General features: G+C 52.0%; 2 protein-coding genes across 5 annotated transcripts; both read right to left on the bottom strand.

Moving 5' to 3' along the window:
- STAMBP (STAM binding protein) lies at nucleotides 1-13,330 on the bottom strand. Of its 3 annotated transcripts, none has more exons than XM_021374914.1 (10): nucleotides 13,165-13,330; nucleotides 11,380-11,620; nucleotides 6,535-6,610; nucleotides 6,287-6,382; nucleotides 5,210-5,585; nucleotides 4,376-4,500; nucleotides 3,382-3,519; nucleotides 2,110-2,222; nucleotides 1,818-1,917; nucleotides 1-1,372 (listed from the first exon to the last, which is right to left on the bottom strand). In XM_021374914.1, exons 1-10 carry the CDS (start codon nucleotides 13,298-13,300, stop codon nucleotides 1,316-1,318), a joined length of 1,458 nt encoding a protein of 485 aa, XP_021230589.1. In that variant the 5' UTR covers nucleotides 13,301-13,330; the 3' UTR covers nucleotides 1-1,315. The 3 variants fall into 3 exon arrangements, with proteins under 3 accessions (XP_021230589.1, XP_021230588.1, XP_021230590.1); XM_021374913.1 differs by lacking the exon at nucleotides 13,165-13,330 and adding an exon at nucleotides 12,734-13,103; XM_021374915.1 differs by lacking the exon at nucleotides 13,165-13,330 and adding an exon at nucleotides 12,734-12,833 and having other exon boundaries at nucleotides 11,380-11,739.
- On the bottom strand, nucleotides 13,170-17,829 carry DUSP11 (dual specificity phosphatase 11). 2 transcript variants are annotated; one of them, XM_021374918.1, is made up of 10 exons: nucleotides 17,731-17,829; nucleotides 17,575-17,650; nucleotides 16,877-17,008; nucleotides 16,176-16,299; nucleotides 15,564-15,624; nucleotides 15,211-15,257; nucleotides 15,031-15,103; nucleotides 14,649-14,777; nucleotides 13,458-13,841; nucleotides 13,170-13,336 (listed from the first exon to the last, which is right to left on the bottom strand). In XM_021374918.1, exons 1-9 carry the CDS (start codon nucleotides 17,763-17,765, stop codon nucleotides 13,502-13,504), a joined length of 1,017 nt encoding a protein of 338 aa, XP_021230593.1. In that variant the 5' UTR covers nucleotides 17,766-17,829; the 3' UTR covers nucleotides 13,170-13,336; nucleotides 13,458-13,501. The 2 variants fall into 2 exon arrangements, with proteins under 2 accessions (XP_021230593.1, XP_021230592.1); XM_021374917.1 differs by having other exon boundaries at nucleotides 13,267-13,841.

Here is a 20,067-nt window from a genome sequence, read left to right as displayed (position 1 = left end):
TAACACAACCTGTCTGTATTAAACTGTCCATCAACGGATGCTGTTTGCCTTTTTGTAGGTAGGAGTACAAGGACACAATACATTTCACATGTACGCGTGTCTCTGGGGTGGGAAAGCAGCTCCCCCCCGCCCATGTGGAGCTATGCTGCTGATCAGAGCATCCTGACAGAGGACACAGCGAGGTGGTGCGTCACGCTTTGAGCCTTCCACTTTTCCATGCTGCTTTTCCAACGCTGACACGTGTGAGGGCGGAGGCTGGGCCCGGACAGCGCAGGGATGCAAAGTCACCGCTCGGCTTTCGATGGCAAGGATTACAGAGAAGGGCCCCAGATGGCATCGTGGCAACACCGTGGAGCACTTGGTTTGGCAAGGACAGACTTTATAATGCTTTAAGGATTGCAGAGGCAGTCGGGAGCGGGAGTGTTTAAGGATTCAAGCAACACAACAGCCCCAGGAGTTTGGGCGAGCAGCTGAGCTCCATGCGTGGATCAGCCACGGGGTGCACCAACGCCGCGGCCAAGACATGGGAGAGCCTCCTCTGTCACATCACCAGCACCAGCCAAACCCAAGCCCTCAATGGAGTGAGAGCCCCATCCAGGAAAAGAAAGAAAGTCACCAGAAATCCCCTCACCATCGCTGGAATTGAGCAGTGCTGCATCCAGGAATCTTCTCGCCCCGAACTCTTGAAACAGGGGATCCCAAAGGAAGGGGAGAGCACAACGGCTGGGCCCCTTCTTGCTCCACTGGGCAGAAATCTGAGCAGCAGGAGGGAGGATGTGCTCTGAGGGTCAGCCAGGATGGGCTCTTGCATGGAGTGAGAGGTGTTAGGAAGGTTTAATTTTAAACTATAGCAAAGATTTATCTGCTCCAACAAGCCACGCTCAAGGCCACAATTTACCAACCCAGAAAGAGAGGCAAAGCAGAACATAGGTTAATTTGAGCAAGTCCCACTTCACAAAGCACTTGAAGAGGATGCACAGCTCAAGGTTGCAGAAACTTGCAGGACCCTCCCCACCCAAGAAGCTGGTCAAGCCAGAAATTAAATAATTGCTTCAGTGTTAGCTTCTGTCTTCAAATCTCCAGTTAGCTCTTCCCCACACCTTGAACCTCAACACTACTTCACCAGTCCAACACCAGGCACCGAGTTCCTGCGCTCCCGCTGAGGTCAGGGTATCGATTTCACCGTGACTGCTCAGGAAGGAAGGGGAAGGGGCATTACACGGTAGAAATCGTCTGCTACAGAAGGAACCAAAACTTCACCTAGGCCTAGAGGGAAGGTAGATGGTTTTTACAGTAAGCAGTTAAGGCAAGAGGCCTATCGTAGATCCATCACCACCACATCTCTCTCGACTACCGACACGTGATTGCAGGTCTGGAAGAGAAAGAAGAAATGGGGTTATTCAGATATTCCCACAGCTCAGGGGTCTCCTCCACCTCCTGATGCAGTCTGCATCCCGTGGTCTTCCGAGAGCTGCCCTCTTTTGCAGTGAAGAAACAAAGACAGACCAGGGACCAGCGCCCAGCCCAGTGCCACGCAGAGAGCAGGGCAGGACACAAACACAAATGTGCCTCCGATACAAACCTTTCCTGCTGCCTGGATCCATTTCTGCAGAGAAGCCTCTGCCTCACACCTCCTACACACACTACCAAGTCAGAAAGCTTTTGCATCCCAACTCCGGTGAGAAGCAGGCCCCTGTAAGGCTCTCTCCTATCCTGAGCCATAGACTAGTGACTCACCATAGACATAAACTCAAGTGAACTGTCCAGTACGCTACCATACAGTACTACAGTCCCTAGTGCCCCGTGAGGCAACTTACAGTGAAGAGAGGAGGGTCTTTGGAGTGCGGGTGGAATCCTTTCTGCCGGCAGGAAGAGATCTCCTCCAGGCCGTGCTCTGTCAGCTTGAAAAACCCCGTCCTAGAGCAAATAAACACAAACTCCATGCAGCTTGAGCCTCTGCAAGCAGAATCAGCTGCTTCTGCACTTGAAGAGGGTGTTCCAATCTGCTTGTCTCAAGCATGAGACCCCGTGCACTCTGCAAGGCACTCCCCTCCCAGCTTTGTGGCTGCAGAGATGCCCCCCCCACCACGGGTGGGCAACGACACTTACTCCTGGTATTTTGGAGAACACACAATGGCGATGGACTCTGGCAACATCATCTGGTAGGAGCAGTGTGTGTGCAGGTCGACACTGGAGAGGAAAGCTGTCTGCGTGGGGTGAGTCTGAAGCACAGGGTTAAAAAAAGAGAGAACACGACAGCGGGTTCGGATGAGCAGTTCAAACAGACTGCATCTGCCAAGGGAAGGTTGTAATGGTAAAGAGGCACAGCTCCTCAGATGGCACAGAGGACTCGCTAGCATGCTGAAAGTGGCTCTGGATCACCCCAGAACATCTGTTCCTCCTTTGCATTTGGAAAGCGTACAGGAGAAGCTCTACTTTTCTGGCCACGTCCCTTCCAAACTCATGTTTTAATGCACAGCATTTCCCTTGCTTTAAATGCATGGCACCTTGCAGGGCAGTCACTTCGCACACTTCTGAAGTCTGGCTATCTCTGGGGCACAACATCACCAGCTGCATAACATATTACCACGACCCTTCAAGGGATCACATTCCATGAAGATGGCCAAGCTTTTTAACATCACAGACAGCATCCAACACACCCAGCTTTGGCTGAGAGATTTCATAGCCTAACTCCGGTACAAGGGCCTCTCCTTCCTCCCCTGGAAGGTTTTTGTTGCCAAGATGAGCAAAGAGCTCAGAGGGATTCCCGAGGGCGCCTGGACATTGCGGGGCCATCACTGAAGAGTTAACATTGACAGCAGACACCCGCACATATCAGGCACACTCAGCAGGCATTTATTTGTCAAAGTCTGCAAAGCAGCTGCTGCTTTCGAGAGATTACTCAGCAGCACCAAACGTTTTGCTTGGCACTCATCCGACTGCCAAAGGCTCCACGGGGACAGGCAGCAGGGAGCCAGCGGAGGAATCTGGAGCTGGCACATCCTGCAGCAGAGCAGCACACAGCTGTCTGCAAAAAACTGCACTGCTATAGGGACACATCACTGGAGAGGCCACGCGCTGACAGCAGGAGCTCCAGACGGAAGGCTGGGATGCCCCAAGCCTGCTTTTAGCCCAGCATCCCACTGCCAAAGGGGCCGGTGCTTTAGGAAGGGATGTGAGCCTCCAATAGGCCTGAATTTCTCAAGCAATGCAAGCTGTGACTGAGACTGCATCACAGAGAGATCTGATGGACAGGATGCTGCCAGCTCCACACCGAATCCTCCATCGCATCCTCCTCCACCAGCCCATCTCCCCGTGCCCCTTTCCTCCCCAGCTCAAAGCAAGGTCAGGCTGGAAGTGAAGCAGGGATGAGAGGCTCACGTGGATCCAGCCGAGCGTAACGAGGCCGTGCTGGTCCTGGATCAGGAAGAGTTCCTCCTCGTTCTCCGTGTTGCAATAATCAGGGCCTCCGTGCTGCTTGGGAACGATGACGTGAGTTATCGTGAACTCATTCCTCATCTGCAAGGCGGCACAGGGAGGCTGTTACCCTCCAGAAACACCCCCCCCCCCCAAACAGGAAACACTGCTGCCTCCCACTGGTGCAAAGGTAATTTCCTAAGCTTTGGGAATGAAGCATTCCTGTGTTCATCACTCAGGGGCCCAGCAAAGGGAACAGCAGCTCTAGAAACAAACCCACGAGTGCATCTGCCACCCCTGATAACAGAAACCGTATGGCAACTGTAACTGAGAAAGGAGTCACAGATCCAGTCTGAGTCAGCCCGTGGCTATTAGTTCATCTTCCCTGTGAGCACCCACAGGAGCTCAGGGAAGCCCTGGACACCCATCAGAAGGAAATCTCTGCGCTCGTTAAGGGCTGGTGCCTCATAATTAAGTAGTCACCAAGTCACCAATCCAGAGGGAACCAGATTGCAGAAAGTTGCTACATCAAACTGTTTCATTTCACAGCAAACTTCTGTGAGCAAAACAGGCCCGGATGACAGGGGAGAGAGGCTGGAGCTGCCAACAGAAACCCGTGCGCACAAACTCTTTGAGGGAAAACTTGTCCTCAACCTGTGCTTGCACAGCCTTGTCTTGGTGAGGGCCCTGGCTCACACCTGGGACTCACGGTGATCAGAGGGAGGAAGCTGAACACCCACGGGACCTGCTGGCTCTCACCCCACATTGAGGCACATTTCCTCACAAACGGTCTCAGGAAATCTTTGGGTTAAAAGCAGAGGCAGACCACCTGTATAAAATCCCAGTCATCGGTGAAACTGCACTATGGCAGAGTCCTCCAACCACTTCTAAAGTTATCCTACTTAAAGAAAAGGCCTCTGTGCTGCTTCCAGGGGCTTAATTACTATTATCACCTTACCAGCTTACCACAGAGGATCCCACAGGTCTCCACACCTCGGGCCGTGTTGGCATCAGCCAGCTGGAGGAATTTCTGGCACAACTCTCTAGGGACAATGACCTGGCGAAGGGCATCCACACTTGCAGCTGTGGGGAGAATTAGGAGCACAATGAGCAACAAATGCCAGCGCCACTGGAGAGATGTTCCCTCAGTCTAGACCTAAAGGGACTAGATTGAAAGAAATCAGCCTGGAAACATTCACTGCTCTACTGTCTACTCTTACATTGGCAGTCACAGATAAATAGTGTCACAGTGACACATCGTAAAGGACAGTCAATACTTCTTTCAACATAGGGAAAGAGATACGTAGAAAGAAAAGATGTTTAGAAGCCTGTTAGTATATATTTTGTTTAAGAAAATGAGAACGCAATGCTTACAAAATGTCCTTTAAAAGTAAGATGTTTCTCTGGTCAAGAACCAGTCATTTGGAAATGCCTGGATTGCTATTTTGGATCTACATTTGGCAGAAGAGGAGAATTCAGTCAGTCTAGCCAAGAACTAAGCCCCAATCTCCAAAAAGTATTTGGATCTAGGAAGATCAAAAGCCAAAACAGGCTGTAGATTTTAGGCCAGCAGAGAGAGATCGGGGCCGGATTACCAAGAGGAGACAGTTCTCCCCAGCCCTGCAAACCTTGGCTGGACACTGGGGAGAACATCCCCAGTAGCCTGGAAGACCAAATCTCCATAAGGGATGGAGATCTGATGAGACAGTTCCAAGAGCCTCCCAGACCACACAAGTCCTTGGCTGTGTTTGGCTCAGCACCAGAAAGGAAGGATGCACCGAGAGGTACTAACTGTTTTCTGTGCTCCCCAAAGCACTAGGTTTCAAAGATCTGTCCACCACAGGAGGTTTGGATGAGACAGTCCCCACTGATGGACTCGCAGGGTGAACTGGAGAGACAGGAACCTTTGGGGTTAAATCAGTAGGTGGCTTTTCCATGCCAGGGATGAGGGGCCCATCCAGAGACTCAGGACTTGGCTCTGGCTTTCCAAATTCCTGCACTATCCTCAAACGTTCCTTTTCCAGCTCCTGTCGTCGAATCATCTCCTCGAAGGCAAGAAACTGCTCTTGCTCTGCCTGCTGCTGCTTCATTAGGGCTACACGATTTCTTTCCTCTTCCAGTTGCTGCTGCAGAGCCAAGTTGCGTGCATCTTCCTCTTCCTTCTCTTTCTGCAAGGAGAAATACACCGGAGGTCATCAGCAGACCCAGAGGACGTCAGCAAACATCACTTCCTTAGAGGTGCAGCTTTCAACCTGCATGCAGATCCTCAGCAATCACAGACCACCCCTAAAGGGTCTGCAGAAATCAACCAACAAGATGTACTTTCTGCACAGAAGCTTCACCTTGCAAAACAGAGATCAGCACCTCTACCAGAAAACCAGCTAGACCAGGGCAGTAAACTGCTGCCCTACCCATTCCTTTGTGTGGGAATATGATTCTAGGTGGATTTCTCTCTCTTCTCTCCAAAATAGCACTTCCTTAAAGCAGAACGGACTGCAAAGCTTTATGCTTTCCCCACTGAACCCCAGATCCTCACTCACACTGTTATGAGGTATCTGCTGAGTTTCTGAGCTGTAAGACCTCACACCGAGACAAAAAAAAACCAAATCAATGCCCCAGCTCAGACTGTGTCCAGGACACGTGATGAAATGAGCTGCAGGGACACCCACAACAAGTTCACCCACCTAATGACAGCAGAGACATGGCTGGGACAGCCCCATGCTGTAGGTGATGGGGATGGACTCTGAAAGCTGGGGCCACCCAGAGTTTCCATTTCGGAGTGCTCAGGGAGCCCTGGAGACCTCTTCCAAACCCTTTGTGGTTGAGGATTTTCCCAGGAAGCAGAAGCCTCCAGACTCCTCTCACTCACCTTCTGCTCTATGTACTTAGAGTAGTCCTTCGTGTACCTCTGTAACAGCTCTTTCTTGAGGTCTTCAGCTCTGGGGAAGGCCACTTCTTTCAGTTTCTGAAGGAGCAAACACAATCGTAAGTGTGAGAGCACCAAGGCAAGACAAGCAGGCCCCAAACGGATGAAAGAAATCTATAGATTCTTGGAGAAAATAAACCCCAAAGCATTTTCAACAGCAGCCATTGAAGACTTGGAACACTACTACTCACTTTCATTGTCTCCTTCTTTTCAGGTATGACGGCAGTTTTGTAATCACGGTGCTTTGGCAGCTTCTCAATGAAGAGCCTATAAACACAGGAGAGAAACTGTGCTCCTGAATCCCAGCAGAATGGTGCAAGCACACGGCGAGAGCACAAGCAAACGGCATTTGGGGAGGCACGTATCATTTGCCTCCAGCACAATAATATCTCTGCTCTGCCACTTCCCTGGGCCCTGTGCTCCTGCAGGACAGCTGTCTGCCTCTCTGCAATAAACACTCCATCACACAATGCCCTTCTGAGATCTTCACAGCACACAGGGATCTTGTTCAGCCCCAGGAGGGCACCTTGCATACAACTTTTCTCCCACCTGGGCTTTGCTGATGATCCTCAGGGATAAATTTTTTCTTTTATATACGTATTTTTTTTTAACAGAAACGTTGATAAACCAGTCTAAAACACCAAGGATGAGGTCAGTGTTTCAAGAAGGACTTGGGCACCTGCCTTCATCTCTGAGAACATCCAAGGAGAGAACAGACAAGCTCAAGGACTCATCTAACTCAGTGCTCACACGGTCCTTCTGCATGGGGGAAGAGAACAGTTTCTGCAGGAGGAGGAGAAATTAATTCAGACTTTGAATAGGAAACCTGCAGAAAGGCTGCGCACAGCAGCCCCAGGAGGTCAGGGCAATATTTCAGGCCTTTTTCTGGGCAGCAGTGCTGGTTCTAAGCAGAATTCTGGGAAGGGAATTCAAGACTGAGCTCGATATGACCTTGCTCCCAGCACAGATATGAACAGGTTAATTTGTGGTTTCTCTACAGATTAACCTGCACCAGCATAGCACCTCCTCCTCCTTCCAGGGAGCAGCTTAGGACACAGAGAAAGAACACTGCAAGTACAACAGCAAGGTGGAAAGCCCACAGACACAGGGCAGTCCACTCCTGCTCAGCCCTATGGGGCCTCCCAGGCTGGAGGCATCCCCTCATTACCCCCGAGTATGAGTCCAAACCCAATGTCTGAGAGCAGTGCCTCAATGCTCCCTGAGCTCTGGCAGCTTGGGGCCGTGCCCACTGCCCTGGGGAGCTGTGCCATGCCCACTGCCTCCTGGTGCAGAACCTCTCCCTCACCCCCACCTGCCCCTCCCCTGTTGCAGCTCTGTGCCCTTCCCGCTGTCGCTGCCACCAGAGAGCAGTGCTCAGTGTTGTCCCTGTGCTCGCTGTGAGGAGCTGCAGCCACCACGAGGCCTCCCCCTCTCAGCCCCAAACGCTCTGGGCTGAACAAACCAAGGGACCCCTCCCCATCTCCATAGCCCTCCTTTGGATGCTCTCCAATAGTTTTATGCCCTTCTTGCATTGTGGTGCCCCAACGTGCACCCAGGGCACGAGGTGAGGCTGCACCACTGCAGAGCAGAACAGGAATAAGAGCAATGAGCAGGGACAGAGCAGGGAGCAGCCCTGAGTGCAGGCAGAGGGAAGAAGGCTAGGGAGCACCAGGCTGTGCCCAGAGCACAGCACAAACCAAGCAGAGCCAAGTGGGAAAGCCGCAGTGTGAGCAGAGAGCTTTCCTCGTGCCATGAAACCGCTGCGTGCGCACTAAATAAACCCATCTGCTTTAAAACCCCAGCCCCCTGGGAAAAAGGAAGAACTTTTCACAATCCCAGCTCTTGGTTGCACTCGCGGTTACCATGGAGAGCATGAGGATGCTCTTGCCAGAGACCGCGGGATCAGCACAACCACGGCACAGAGAAGCTGTGAGGTCCCCGCTCGGGGCTGGTGGATGCAAAGTAGGTCACTGTGTCGAGGAGACAAAACAAGGCTGCGATCACTGCCAACAGATTGAAGATTAAAATGGAAGGGATTCATTAAGAAGGATTAAGAGCAGATGCTGGCCTGTGGAAGACAGAAGAAACAGCGGAGGCAGCTGGCCTTCCACAAGGCACGAAGGGGGAACAGCGAGCAGGGGGGTGCAGGGAGGACTCAGGCAGCCGGAGGAAGACTTTGAGGGAAGAGCAGGCAGCAGCAGGCTGAGGAAGGAGGCAGAGGAGGACTCTGCATTCTCTGAGTAAGAACGCTTCACGTTTCCTACCCACAGCCCAGATGAGGCTTGGCAAGGCTTACACCCTCAGCCCCCATCACCAGAAGTTTTGAGTTTGTTCAAACTTCTGACTGCTGTGAGTCTGCTGTGAACGGAGCGGCTGCTTGGCACTGAGCAGCCACGTCGCAGGCTATTTTTAAGCACAGCTACAGCACACACACCAAACCAGCGTCTCTCGAGTCCCTTCACACCCCCCCACAAACCCTTGGAGCCAATCCTAGCAGCTTGCAGCCCCACAGACAAACCAGGAATCCACAACTCCCAGGAAATTCATGTCACGTTTCCCCACTCTGCTCTTCCTTGGCTCAAAAAAGCCCCAGCACCCTGCTGCACCTGACAGTTATTCGAGGAGAACAAATGCACTCTGACTGGTGCAGAAGCTGTTGATGAAGAAAAACAAGCAGATGTCTTTCAAGGTGACAAGATTGACATCTGTAAAGTCCAGCCTGGTTGTTCTTAGAGAGACTCGTGCCTCCCTCCTGCCCACTATGGGATGGGATGGGCATCAGCTTCATTTCAGCACGGAAAACAGAAATGCTGAAGACACAATCGAGCTCTAGCAGGAGGCTGAGGGCCAAGAATGGAACTGACTGCCTCAGTGGGAATCTCAGCGTGAATCCACCCTCAGATTATCTCATATCCATCTAGGATTCTCCCCAAACTGATGGCTCTTCCCTCAGGTGTCACTACCACGGGGAGTGTCCATTCGGGAAATAAAGGGACATCCAGCTTCCTAAAGCCACGCCATCAACACCAACCAAGCCAAGGACTTGCTCCTGAGGATGGCGTGCTTGCTCCTAACAAACACACCACATGCAGTGCTATAGCCAAGAGCTTCTCAAACACTTCTCAGGGCTGAAGTCCTCCAATTCACAAAGCTGCAGCCTGCGCTAGTCCATCTATTTCTGCTGGGGAGCTGGGCTCTGAGGAAAGGCAGCCAAGCCCAGAGTTACAGCAGTGACCACAGATTTGGGCTGAAGTACCCAGAGAGGAGGGCAGGAATAAATCAGGTCCCATTTCTAGAAATGGGAGAGCAGAGCAAGTTCCATCAGAGACTCCGGCTACAGTGCTCTGCTCTTGCCTTGCAGATCACAGCCTCAGGGAAGGACACCTCAAACAAGGCTCTGCCAAGCCTCTCATTTCCACAAGAGCTACGGCATTACTCTTCCATTTAAAGAAATGAGATGATGACATTAACTTTGTAACTTCAGATAATCCAAGCTGGCAGCTCATACTCATCAGCATGAGAAATCACACCACCAAAAGGGAAAGCTTTTCACCTTTCCTGCAGCCCGAGAGCCAGGCTAATGTAAATGCCATAGGCATCTGAAAGCTGCTGGAGAGACAGCACACCAGCACCTACCACTGCTGTAATGAAAGAGCAAAGGCACGTTTCGTTCATTTGTTTAGTTAAAGAGCTTCTCCTTCAGCCTCAGCTATGCAGCCAGCCTGGAAACCTTCCCGTGAGTTTTACACTTTGCAGCTCCCTACGCAGCCTCCCAGAGTGCGCACGACAATGACCATAAAAGCTCAGGAAGTGCAAGGCGGGAAGAAAAGCTAATCAGAGAAAAATGTGTTGGGTTTAAGGAGGCTGGGGCAGGAGCCCTGCGCACAGAGGCGGGCAGGGAGAGAAAACGCCAATAGAAATGCCAAGCTCATTCTGGATAAGTGGGTAGCACAGGAGCATCAGAAAGCAGACTCTACCTCTGGTGAGTGAAAACTGTGTGAAAACAGGAGGATTTGGGCCCAAAAGCCTGAAGGAACGGGATACTCGGTGCTGCTGGGATATTTCCTGAGCATCACCACTTTCAACCCTTGGAAAATAGACAAGCCATGGCAAGAGACACGCGCTTGCACCGCTACTACTCCGAGCTGCTCAGATGCAAGCCAGACCTGCTGCCACGTCACTGCATTGGCACGGCGTGCGCCCCGCTCCGCAGCGTAGCTTTCGGACCCAAGATGGTTTGTTCCTGGCCAGCCGTGGAAGTGACAGCAAGAATGTCTCTGTGCTTGTCCACGTGGACAGCCCCCGCGCTGGAGACCTGGCAGCTACGATACCAAACAGGGTCTTGGGTGGGTTTACATACAACCTCTGGCTTTTCAGAAGAGTGTTCAGAGCCCAGAGATCTCACCCACTGTCCAAGTGAGCAGAATGGGGTCAGGTTGTTCAGGCTTGGCACTTTTTCTCCCATGTCCCTCCTCAGAAGGGTCTGGGTGCACACATACATGCATGGTGCGTGTGTGGGGAATTACACTATTTCTAAGTAGAACTAAACCTCCAATGCTACACAACTGATTTCTGTGCTGAAGGAGGAACGTGGTGACTGCTGTAAAAGGTTGTAGTAGCTTAAACATAAAGAAAGCTCCTCCTCTGGAGCTGGTTTATCAGAGAACCACCAACCAGCCTTTATCTCCTTCTGATACTGTGATCTTTGACCACTGATGCCTGCCAATCCATATGACACCACACTTCTTGAGATCAACCTAACAAACTACATAAGGTCAGTCTGATCTCAAAGAGAATTTTCCCTGACATCCTACAAGGCAATGAGCAGTGCTCGTACCTTGCACCTTTATAATGTGGTCACCCTAACCAGGTCAGCTGTATCAGTACAAAAGGAGCAAAGCTCTGGACAGAATCTGGTTCTTCCAGCTCAACAATGTCTCACCGTGCTTATGCACGCTCAAAATAACCAACTTAAACCCCACAACCCCCTTTGCATCAACACAGGTTACTTGCAAGCAAAGTAGAGCTGCTCTTACGTGATGTACTTGTTGTATAAAATGAAGGCATGCTCGATATTGCCCTCCTCCGAGTAAACGGTCGCCATGCGGAGGATTTCCACGCCTGAGCGATAGTAGCGTCGTGGGGGGACATCCTCGTTCACTTCCACTGCACTCCCCATCTGGATCAGGCTTCGGACGCGCTCCTCTGGTGGGAGGCTGACATCAGCGTGGCTGGGCATAACGAGGCACATCAAACCTGCCGCAGCACCGAGCAGCTCTGCAGTAGGAGGAAAGCCAAGGCAGTCAAAACCAGCACAGAACAGGTAACTAGCCCAGTTTCCTTGACAGAAGTCACCCCTCCAGCTGGAAAGCGTTTAATACAAAGATCATCGGGTCCTGAGGGAGAAACGTGGGAGAAGTCAGGGCCTTTTTGGACACAGCACTTGGATATTAACTTTTATGACCTGAAAAGTAGCCAGGAACTCACAGTCATCCCTTGGGTAACCCATTTCAAACTAAGGTCTGACCGACACTAATCCTACCCAGAACAGCTCTTCCTTTCTCATTGTCTCTCCGTGCAACATGACTGCCAGTCACCGATTTGGGGCAAACTGTCCAACGTGTTTCCCTTGGACATGAGCAGAAGCAGCTTTACACAGGGTTTCTACACTGCACATCCACTGCTTCGCTTACATGGTGGTGAGGAGAGCTGCAGGCCATCCTCCCAGGCACTGCTGTTCAGCAGAACCGTCCCTGTCCATCGAGCTGGACCTCACTTGGTCTCACTCGGGCACAGACCCCTCTGTGCTGCAGAAGGCACTGCTGTCACCCCAGGAATGCACATTGGCCTGACACGTGTCTCTGCCCTGCTCCTACAGATGCCTCAGCCAAAGCACAAGCAGTGAACTGAAATCATGTGGGGCAGAGCCCCAGAAGTCTCCCTGATGCTCTCTCCCTACACTGAAGGCTTGGCTCCCCTCGTAAAGCCTCTCCAGACCAGCACAAAGGTTCAACACTGATTTCACAGAAAGTTGAAGTCACAGCACCTCGTGAGCCCTCTGGGACCGTGAGAGGGCACCGCAGCACCTTCCTAAAGAAAGGAAGGGCCTGGGCCAAGCTGAGCCATGCCCCCTCCCCTCCCTTTTCCTACAGTACCCCAAGGAAACAAACGAGAAACTCCCGAACTGCTGCCGCCCCACCCCACTGCCCCCTGGGAGACAGCTCCTGGCCCCACAGCCGCCACAGAGCGGGAGGTGGGGGAGCAGCCCGCCCCCCAACAGGCCCCGCAGCCCTTCACGCCCAAAGCAGAGCCCGAAGGGGGCCCCGGGGGCTCCCAGCGGAGCTCCCACTAAGCAAGGACAGGGGGGTTAGGGCCGAAGCGAGGCACGACCTGCGCCGGGTGGACAGCCACAGCCCGCATCCAGGGCTTCCGGGTTGGCGCCGTGACCCCGCCCCCTGCTCACTTTCAGCACCCAACCACAACGCTTCCTCACATCCGGGCATCCCGCAGCCACCTCCTGCCACCGCCTCCTGCTTCCGCCCTGCCAAATCACCGGTGCGGAAGGCATCACCAGCGGCTGCCATTTTGAATCCGGGCGGAAGTCAGGCGTAATCAGGCCTGAGGAGTGGGCCAAGGTCTTAAAGGGGCCGCTCTCAGCCCAGGGTCCGGGCTCGAGGCACACATCCTCCAGGCCTTCTGTCCTTCACCGAGCCGGAGAAACTGGCCCAGACAGAACATACGTTCAGGATGCAAGCATGGCAGTAGTTTACTCTAGCAAATGTGAGTGAGAAGGGAAAAAAAAAATTAAAAAAAAAAATCACCTAGCTTCGGGCCAAATCCTATTTCTTCAAGTGTGTTAAGGAAACCACCAGCAAAAAGCCCTTTGTGGGGAAGGTTAAAGAGATGCTCCTGAGGACATTTCCTTAGAATTAATCCAGTTCCATTTATTCCCTCCATCACTTGAGAAATGGAGCCAGGACTGCAGGATACGACCTAGAAATTCGAAAATTCTGAGTCAGTTGTAAAAAGTACCCAGAAGAGTGTAAAAAAGGGGGAAAAAAAAGGGAAAAAAAAAAATAAAGAGAGAAGAGAGCTGTGCTGATCTCAAGAACACCTCCGCTTGCAGTTCCCAGCATCCAGCTCAGCTGCTGGTGGATATCACAGTTCACTCAGTTTGGAGCCTCTGTGCAACTCCTTTGTGGAAACACAGCCCTGAGTGGATGCTGTTGTGCATTTCAACTCTGTCACGCGTTTCTTACGCCGCCGCCGACGCTTCCTGGCCGCGCGCGTTTCCTGTGGTTGTTGGTGGGAGGGACTTGGAGCTAGGAAGCACGCTTTGTTGTGCTGCATGTTGTAAGGCAAAGAAACCGGACAGTTCCTCAGACCCAAACTGCAAGGCCACCTCTCCTCAGTCATCCCAGGTTTGTGCACAAGCTCCTGGTGTTGTTCGGGCACCCTGTGATGCTGCTTTTTCTTCTTCTTAGCACAGCCAGAATTCCTGAAAGAAGATTTAGATATCAGTACCTGAAGAATTCAACCCCCTCCAGTCTCTCCCACGTTCTGCTGGGGAGTTTTGGATCCTTTCAGTCCTTTTTGCCTCAGCCTGGAAGATGCAACAACCAGGAACAGCTGTCAGCTCATTTCCTACACACTGCTTTCTTACAACTGTGCCATATCAAGGGAAGTTTCCAGCAGGAAGCATTTTGTACGCCCCAAAGAAGCAGGGCTGAAGAAACCACCATCCAACCGCCAGCAGGCGCTGGTCCTGACAGATGTTTTTGCAGCCATCCAGTAAAGCCCAGTCCAGGACATGTGACCCAAGCAAAGAAGCAGCTCTCTAGCTGCCTTCACTATTCCCCTGCCATCCCTGCCACATGGGGTGACAGAAGAACAGCTCCCACGTCACTTGAGGTGAAGAACTGCCTTGCTCAGCATCTGACTCAAACAAAGTGCTCTTGTCCCTGAAGTCTCTTACACAGTTTGAGAACACTGCAGCCCCACCAGGAACTAGCACCTCCACTGTAAGGGATGCTATTCCACATCTGCGGACACAAGTGCGTTATTCAGAAGCAAAGAGCTTCATGCTGCTGCAGACACAAGGAACACTTCAGCACTGACAAGACAGAGGGAGGATCCCCCGCCTACACTGCTCCTAGAAATGGCAACAGATGCTCTCTTGTATGTAGTAAAGTTGCATCTAAACTTGTAAAAACAAGAGTTTCAGTTACTTGATGAGAAAAACAACATTTTTTGTTCTCTCTGCTCAGCTGTACAGTAAGCACAGAGGCAAGAAGCAAAAACCTACCTGGATGTTGTTAACAGGAGGTGTTTCGAACGCTGTGGGCGATGTTCTGCCGTCTGCTTTCTAGTGTTCAACGTAGTGTCCACTCTTCCTTTGAGGGGGACTGACCCCAAATTCTTCAGTTCACATTTCCTTAAACAGAACTCTCTGTCAGGGTGGACTCACAAACCATTCATCAAGTGATCACAACAGCTCTTTCACACTTAAATCAAACCCCTTTCCAAACTCCCGAGGAGGACAGCTGGTCAGGCCATGCAGATCTGTAACCCCAGGTGTCCAGCTGCCCACCTTATTCCTCATCCCAATTCCACTCTACCTCAACCAGCAGCAGTTAGCCAAGCTTAAAATCTATCTACTGCAGCTCTCATTTTGTGCATGCACTCACATTCTAGATCTTCTCTGAAGATCTTCAATATAGTTCATTCTCTCAATGGGATGCCCTCGAGCTCTGTTGAACACTAGAAAAAGAAAGGTCTGAGTTATAACAATGCTCCAGTGGAAGAAGCATGAGCCCATTTAAAACCAGTATTTTGTATCTTGGCAAGAAGAACATACATGTACGTACACTCTATTGCAGCGTTTGGCTCCATGCCTTCAACATCAATCAGGTACCTGAGCAGACCAACAAGAAAGCTCTAATCACACAATTATTTACAAAAACATTTACAGATTAGAGACAATTCAAAAATAAGTGGGAATTTTTTAGAGCTTCTATTTACAAGTCGAAATTGAGTATCAGCATTTTGTTGCCTCTTATTCCCAATTTCAACAAATCCCTGAGAACAACATCTCCTCTAAGCCCACAAGCTTCAGATCCTTGCAGGCCTCAGATTACACATGCCACTTGATCCCTTTTACTGGTGCAACATGAAGCTGGCAACACCCCCTCTTAATTCACTTTGACCACAGACAACTCACCTACAAACCAGGTAGCCGGTTCTGTTTAAGCCATGTGTGCAATGCACTCCAATAAGTTTGTCTGTAACACACAGCAATCAAGTTGTATTTTTGAAGTGTTGTTTTTCCAAAACCAAGCCAGAGCAAAGCAAGCTTGACATCTGCCCTCCAACAGTAGCAAGTGTAAATAGACTGAAACGATCATGCAACAAAATCCCATTTGTGGCTGGTTACCACACTTGATTTCACTCACTACCTCATTTCATCCCATGGACACATCTGCAAGGCCACGCAGCTCACTGCAGGGAGGAGGTTTTTAAAAGCACTGTGAGAGGCTAGCCCACATTTCCCAAGCACTACCAGCTTACTGTTCACACCACTACTAAGCAACTTCCAGCATTTACAGTGAGGCTACAGACACAGTCTCAATCTCAATTAACACTGCTACTTATCAGCCAGCATGAACTCCTCTACCACAACAGACTGATCTTACTGCTTGACATCCACATGCCAAGAGGAGGAAAAGACATTCATGCTATGCATGAAGGTTAATTAAGAACACCAACAATCTCCAAGGCTAAACTGCCCTTCCCATAGACAACACTTGGTAACAAAAGGGAAATTTACAATTACCATTGTCTTTGTTGTCTCTCAGAAAGTTTTCTACAACACATTTGAATTGAAAAATAGTCTGATTGTTTGGTATTTCGTGTCCCATTGTCAGGATCTTTGAATAGCCAAGTGTAGCTGGTAGCTCCTACGAGAAACAAAGGAGAACAATAATTTCTCTATGATTTTCACTAAAGTAGAGAACTACTGACAAGAAGATACAAGAAGTTGGCCTTCCAACTAAAACCAAAAGAGCAGCAATAGTTTTAGGTAAGAAAAATTCACCCCTTTAACACATTCCCAATATTTCAGAATAACCCATTTGCACTTCTGCTCCCCATGCTTTTGCTCCTTCCTCCCTCGGAAGGGCAAAGCACTAAGGTTGGAATAACTTTTCCAGCACATATCCACGCAATTAACACCACAAGCCAAAAACCACTGCAATCAGCTTTTTCTTCAAGATAACCTACAAAAATACCACTAGGGTATCCAAAAACCTGTGGCGGTTGTAGAAAGAGAAAGGCTGGAAACCTCAGTGTCACATCTGATCAAAGACAAAGACCCCATCCCAATGGCTGTTAGATGCTTTCCTGCATTCCCCTGCCAGGGGATTGAGAAGCTTCATGCTCTTCAGTTACCTTCTCACCAAAAAACTTCTTCCTGTTAGCAGCAATATCAGGGCTTGAAGAGACCATTGCTTCCCCTACAGCGAGACCAACACTAACCTCCGGTCCGTAGTAGCGCGTTGTGTATGTCAGGTCAATGATGAGTCCCAGTTCTTCTTTCTGCTCTTTGATTTTCTCAATGAGGTCACAAGGTGAAAATCTCTCCTCTGGATGAAGGTTCTGATTAAAGCTCTGAGAAAAAACAACATTCAACAGCAAACGTTAAACACAGGCGCACTGAGACTGGTGAGGGAGGGAAAGAGGCCGCGCAGCTGCACCTCGCAATTATCATCTGCTAACGGAATGAAGAAACAAAGAAAGGCAAAACACAGAATGACAGTATTATAGGGGCTGGAAGGGACCTCTAGAGATTTCAGCCCACAGCAGAGCACAGGCCTGCTTGTGAATTGCACTGGGACAAACTGGAATGAGCTCCAGACACGCACTGGTCGGAGCCGCCCACCTAAGGTTTCCCAGGAGCAACTGAAAGTTGTGACAAACCACCAGAGCACTGCACAAACGCAAGGAAGCCACCGTCGGATCGGGTGAAGGCTTCAGCACGGGAGATCGCTGCCGGGGGTGGGGGACAGGGGCAGCCCCTGTCCTCAGCTCCCGGCAAGTGAGGCCCTGAACAAGCAGCGGCCGTTGGGGACAACGGGGCTCGCGGTGCTGCTCGCACCCACAGAGGCTCCAACAGCGCCCAAAACGCCGCTCCCCCTCAGCCCCGACACCCGGGGCGGCCCTCGGCCAAAGCTCACCTTCCTCAGCGGCACTTTGAAGGCGATGAAGCGGGTGCCCGGCAGCCTGCGGCCCAGCGGGACGTAGTCGGTCCACCTGCAAACGGAAACGGAGGAACATCAGAGCCGGAGCCCGTCGCTCTCGCTGCCACGCGAAGAAGCCGGTGCGGCACTCACCGCTCGGGGACGCGGGAACGGCCACGGCCCGGCATGCTGACGGCGAGAGGGGGACGCGGCCGCTACATCCGCTTCCGCTACTTCCGCTTCCGGCCACCGTCTTCGTGACGTCATCAAGAAGGAGCCGGGACGACTGCAACCACAGCGCCCCCTGCCGGGGCGGGGCGGGACGGGACTCTGGCATCGCCCCACGGGCTGCCACGGCACTAACACTACAGGCCCGGGGCTGAGCTGCTGGAGAGGAGCTCTCCGGAGAAGGACCTCGTGGCCAGCAGGTGGCCATGAGCCAGCAGCGTGCCGTGGTGGCCAAGAGGACCAATGGCAACCCGGCATACGCTGCCCAGAGCGTGGCCGGCAAGGCAAGGCAGGTGCTCCAGCCCCTGTGCTTCTGTGACAAGCGGTAGTGCGCGGGGAGCCAGCGAGCACGTTCAGGGGCTTTCCAGAACCAAAGCACTGCAGCCCTGCAATGCCACCTCATGTTTCAGTGTCATCAGCCACGTCCCTCCCTTCATCTCCATTGACTGCAATGGGAGCTGAGTCAAGGAACGCACCTGCAGGGACTGGGCACGCACCGCCTCTCTGGGCAGCAGTGCCAGGGCCTCAGCACCTTCTGTGAACAACTTGCCCAATATCTAATCCCAGTCTCCCCTCCTCTACCTTAGAAGCTTTCCCCCTTGTCCTATCTCAATCTCCCCACATAAAAAGCTCATTTCCCTCCCATTTATAATCTCCCTTGAAATAGTGGGAGACCCCTCACAAACCACATGGAATAATAGTTCCTCTCAAGGAGTAAGTCCATGAGATTCAGCCAGCTTAACACCGTCTCTGTAACTTGTATCAGACTCAAAGAAAGTGGAAGAAAAAAAATGAAGGATGTAAAGAACAAAGAAAGGAAGGAATGAAGGAAAAAGAACTGCAAAAAAACCCACGTATGCTCTTCCGGTTCCTTGCCGGGGCCTTGCCCTGAGCTTCACAGGGCAGATCAGGCTGAGGCTTTGGCAAGGCACTGGTGCTACACCTGCAGGGACAGTGTGTTCAGACACAGTGATGAGAGCTCCCACTGGGAGCTGAGGCCTCGTTTTCCCTCAGAGATGTGCAGGGTCCAGCAATGACATAAAACAATACCACACGCGCAACTACGCTGCCAGTTCTCATTTATTACAACAGAACGCAGACAGACACCGTTCATCCCAGCACGGGTTATCTGAGTGTGGGATGGTAACCCCGTGCCGTTCCCATCCCCAGAAGGAGAGTGGAGAGGAAGCAGTGGAGGTGCCCAGGGGCAGCCAGGCCTGTTGACCATCCACCGGCAGACACAGGCCATGCTTGTTGTCTAGGGGGCAGCTCCCAGCCCATGAAGTAGGGTACGTAAAGACTGCGAGGCAGTGGCAGTGCCTGGGGCAGCCTGGCCTCTTGTGCCACATCCACTGTGCAGCAGAGGCCAAGCTTGTTATTCACAGCTCTCCCCGTGAAGAACTGTGGAGTCAGAGCAGTGATACCTCCAAGCATTAGGGCTGTGAGCCAGCAGCTCGCAAAGGAACTAGAAAGTCATGACATACCCATACCCAACAGAAACCTGGACAGCCACAGCTGAGCACAGCAGTGGTTGTCCAGGTGGGGGCCATCATCGCCAGACCCTACCCCAGGGGACTGCTACCATCCCCTGAAGGAGGCAGGCGGTGTAAGTGAAGGTGGTGGTTGCGGTATCTGACTGCACTTGCATTTTTGGGTAGCAGAGATGGCCAGGAAGATGGGCTGTGAGGGCCGCGGGGGCCGTGGTGGGGCCAGCTGAGCTGGGGTGCTCTCACGCCAATGGGGAACCGATCTTTTGGGGCTCGACTGCACCCGGGCAGCACGTCCTGGCACACGGTGATGCCGGTGGGGCCGAGTCCGTCGGTCTGGGGCTTCATTTTGCACTGCCTGTTTCTCTGGATGCGATGAGTGTTTGCAGGCAGCACGCCGGGCTTTGGCAGATTCCATGAGGCACCTGCAGAGAGAGGAACTGCTGAGGGCACGGGACAGCCCCCCGCTCTCCTTCCTCCCAGCGCCGCAACGAGCAGCGCTCAGCTCCCAGCCTGTCCCCGGCACAGCAGTGGGAACGGGCTGCAGCAATGGCGAGGCCAATTCCAGCATCTCACAGCGGAGCTCTCGCGCAGCTCTGGACAACAAGCAACCGGCCTGTGCACAACACGCTAACTAGAAACGCCTCATGGCTAACAGCAGCCCTGGAACACAGAGCGTGGGGGGACGGGGTTGGGGGGAGCAACTCACTGCTGTTTCTGCCTCCGCTGGCAGACACAAATGCAGCACGCGATGAACGCAACCAGCAGGGGAACA

Source organism: Numida meleagris, chromosome 21, assembly GCF_002078875.1.
Source record: "Numida meleagris isolate 19003 breed g44 Domestic line chromosome 21, NumMel1.0, whole genome shotgun sequence".
In the NCBI taxonomy this organism is placed as follows: domain Eukaryota; kingdom Metazoa; phylum Chordata; class Aves; order Galliformes; family Numididae; genus Numida; species Numida meleagris.
This window is presented reverse-complemented; position numbering and strand designations above follow the sequence as displayed.

Coding starts and splice junctions, on each gene's coding strand:
- DUSP11 (XM_021374918.1), bottom strand. CDS start 17,765: ATGCCGGGCCGTGGCCGTTCCCGCGTCCCCGAGCG. Junction 17,651..17,730: donor CGTTCCCGCGTCCCCGAGCG/GTGAGTGCCGCA, acceptor TTCCGTTTGCAG/GTGGACCGACTACGTCCCGC. Junction 15,625..16,175: donor GAGAGACAACAAAGACAATG/GTAATTGTAAAT, acceptor TGTGTGTTACAG/ACAAACTTATTGGAGTGCAT.
- STAMBP (XM_021374913.1), bottom strand. CDS start 12,911: ATGCCTTCCGCACCGGTGATTTGGCAGGGCGGAAGCAGGAGGCGGTGG. Junction 6,383..6,534: donor AAAAGAAGGAGACAATGAAA/GTGAGTAGTAGT, acceptor TTGCTCCTTCAG/AAACTGAAAGAAGTGGCCTT. Junction 5,586..6,286: donor CTAAGTACATAGAGCAGAAG/GTGAGTGAGAGG, acceptor TTCTCCTTGCAG/AAAGAGAAGGAAGAGGAAGA.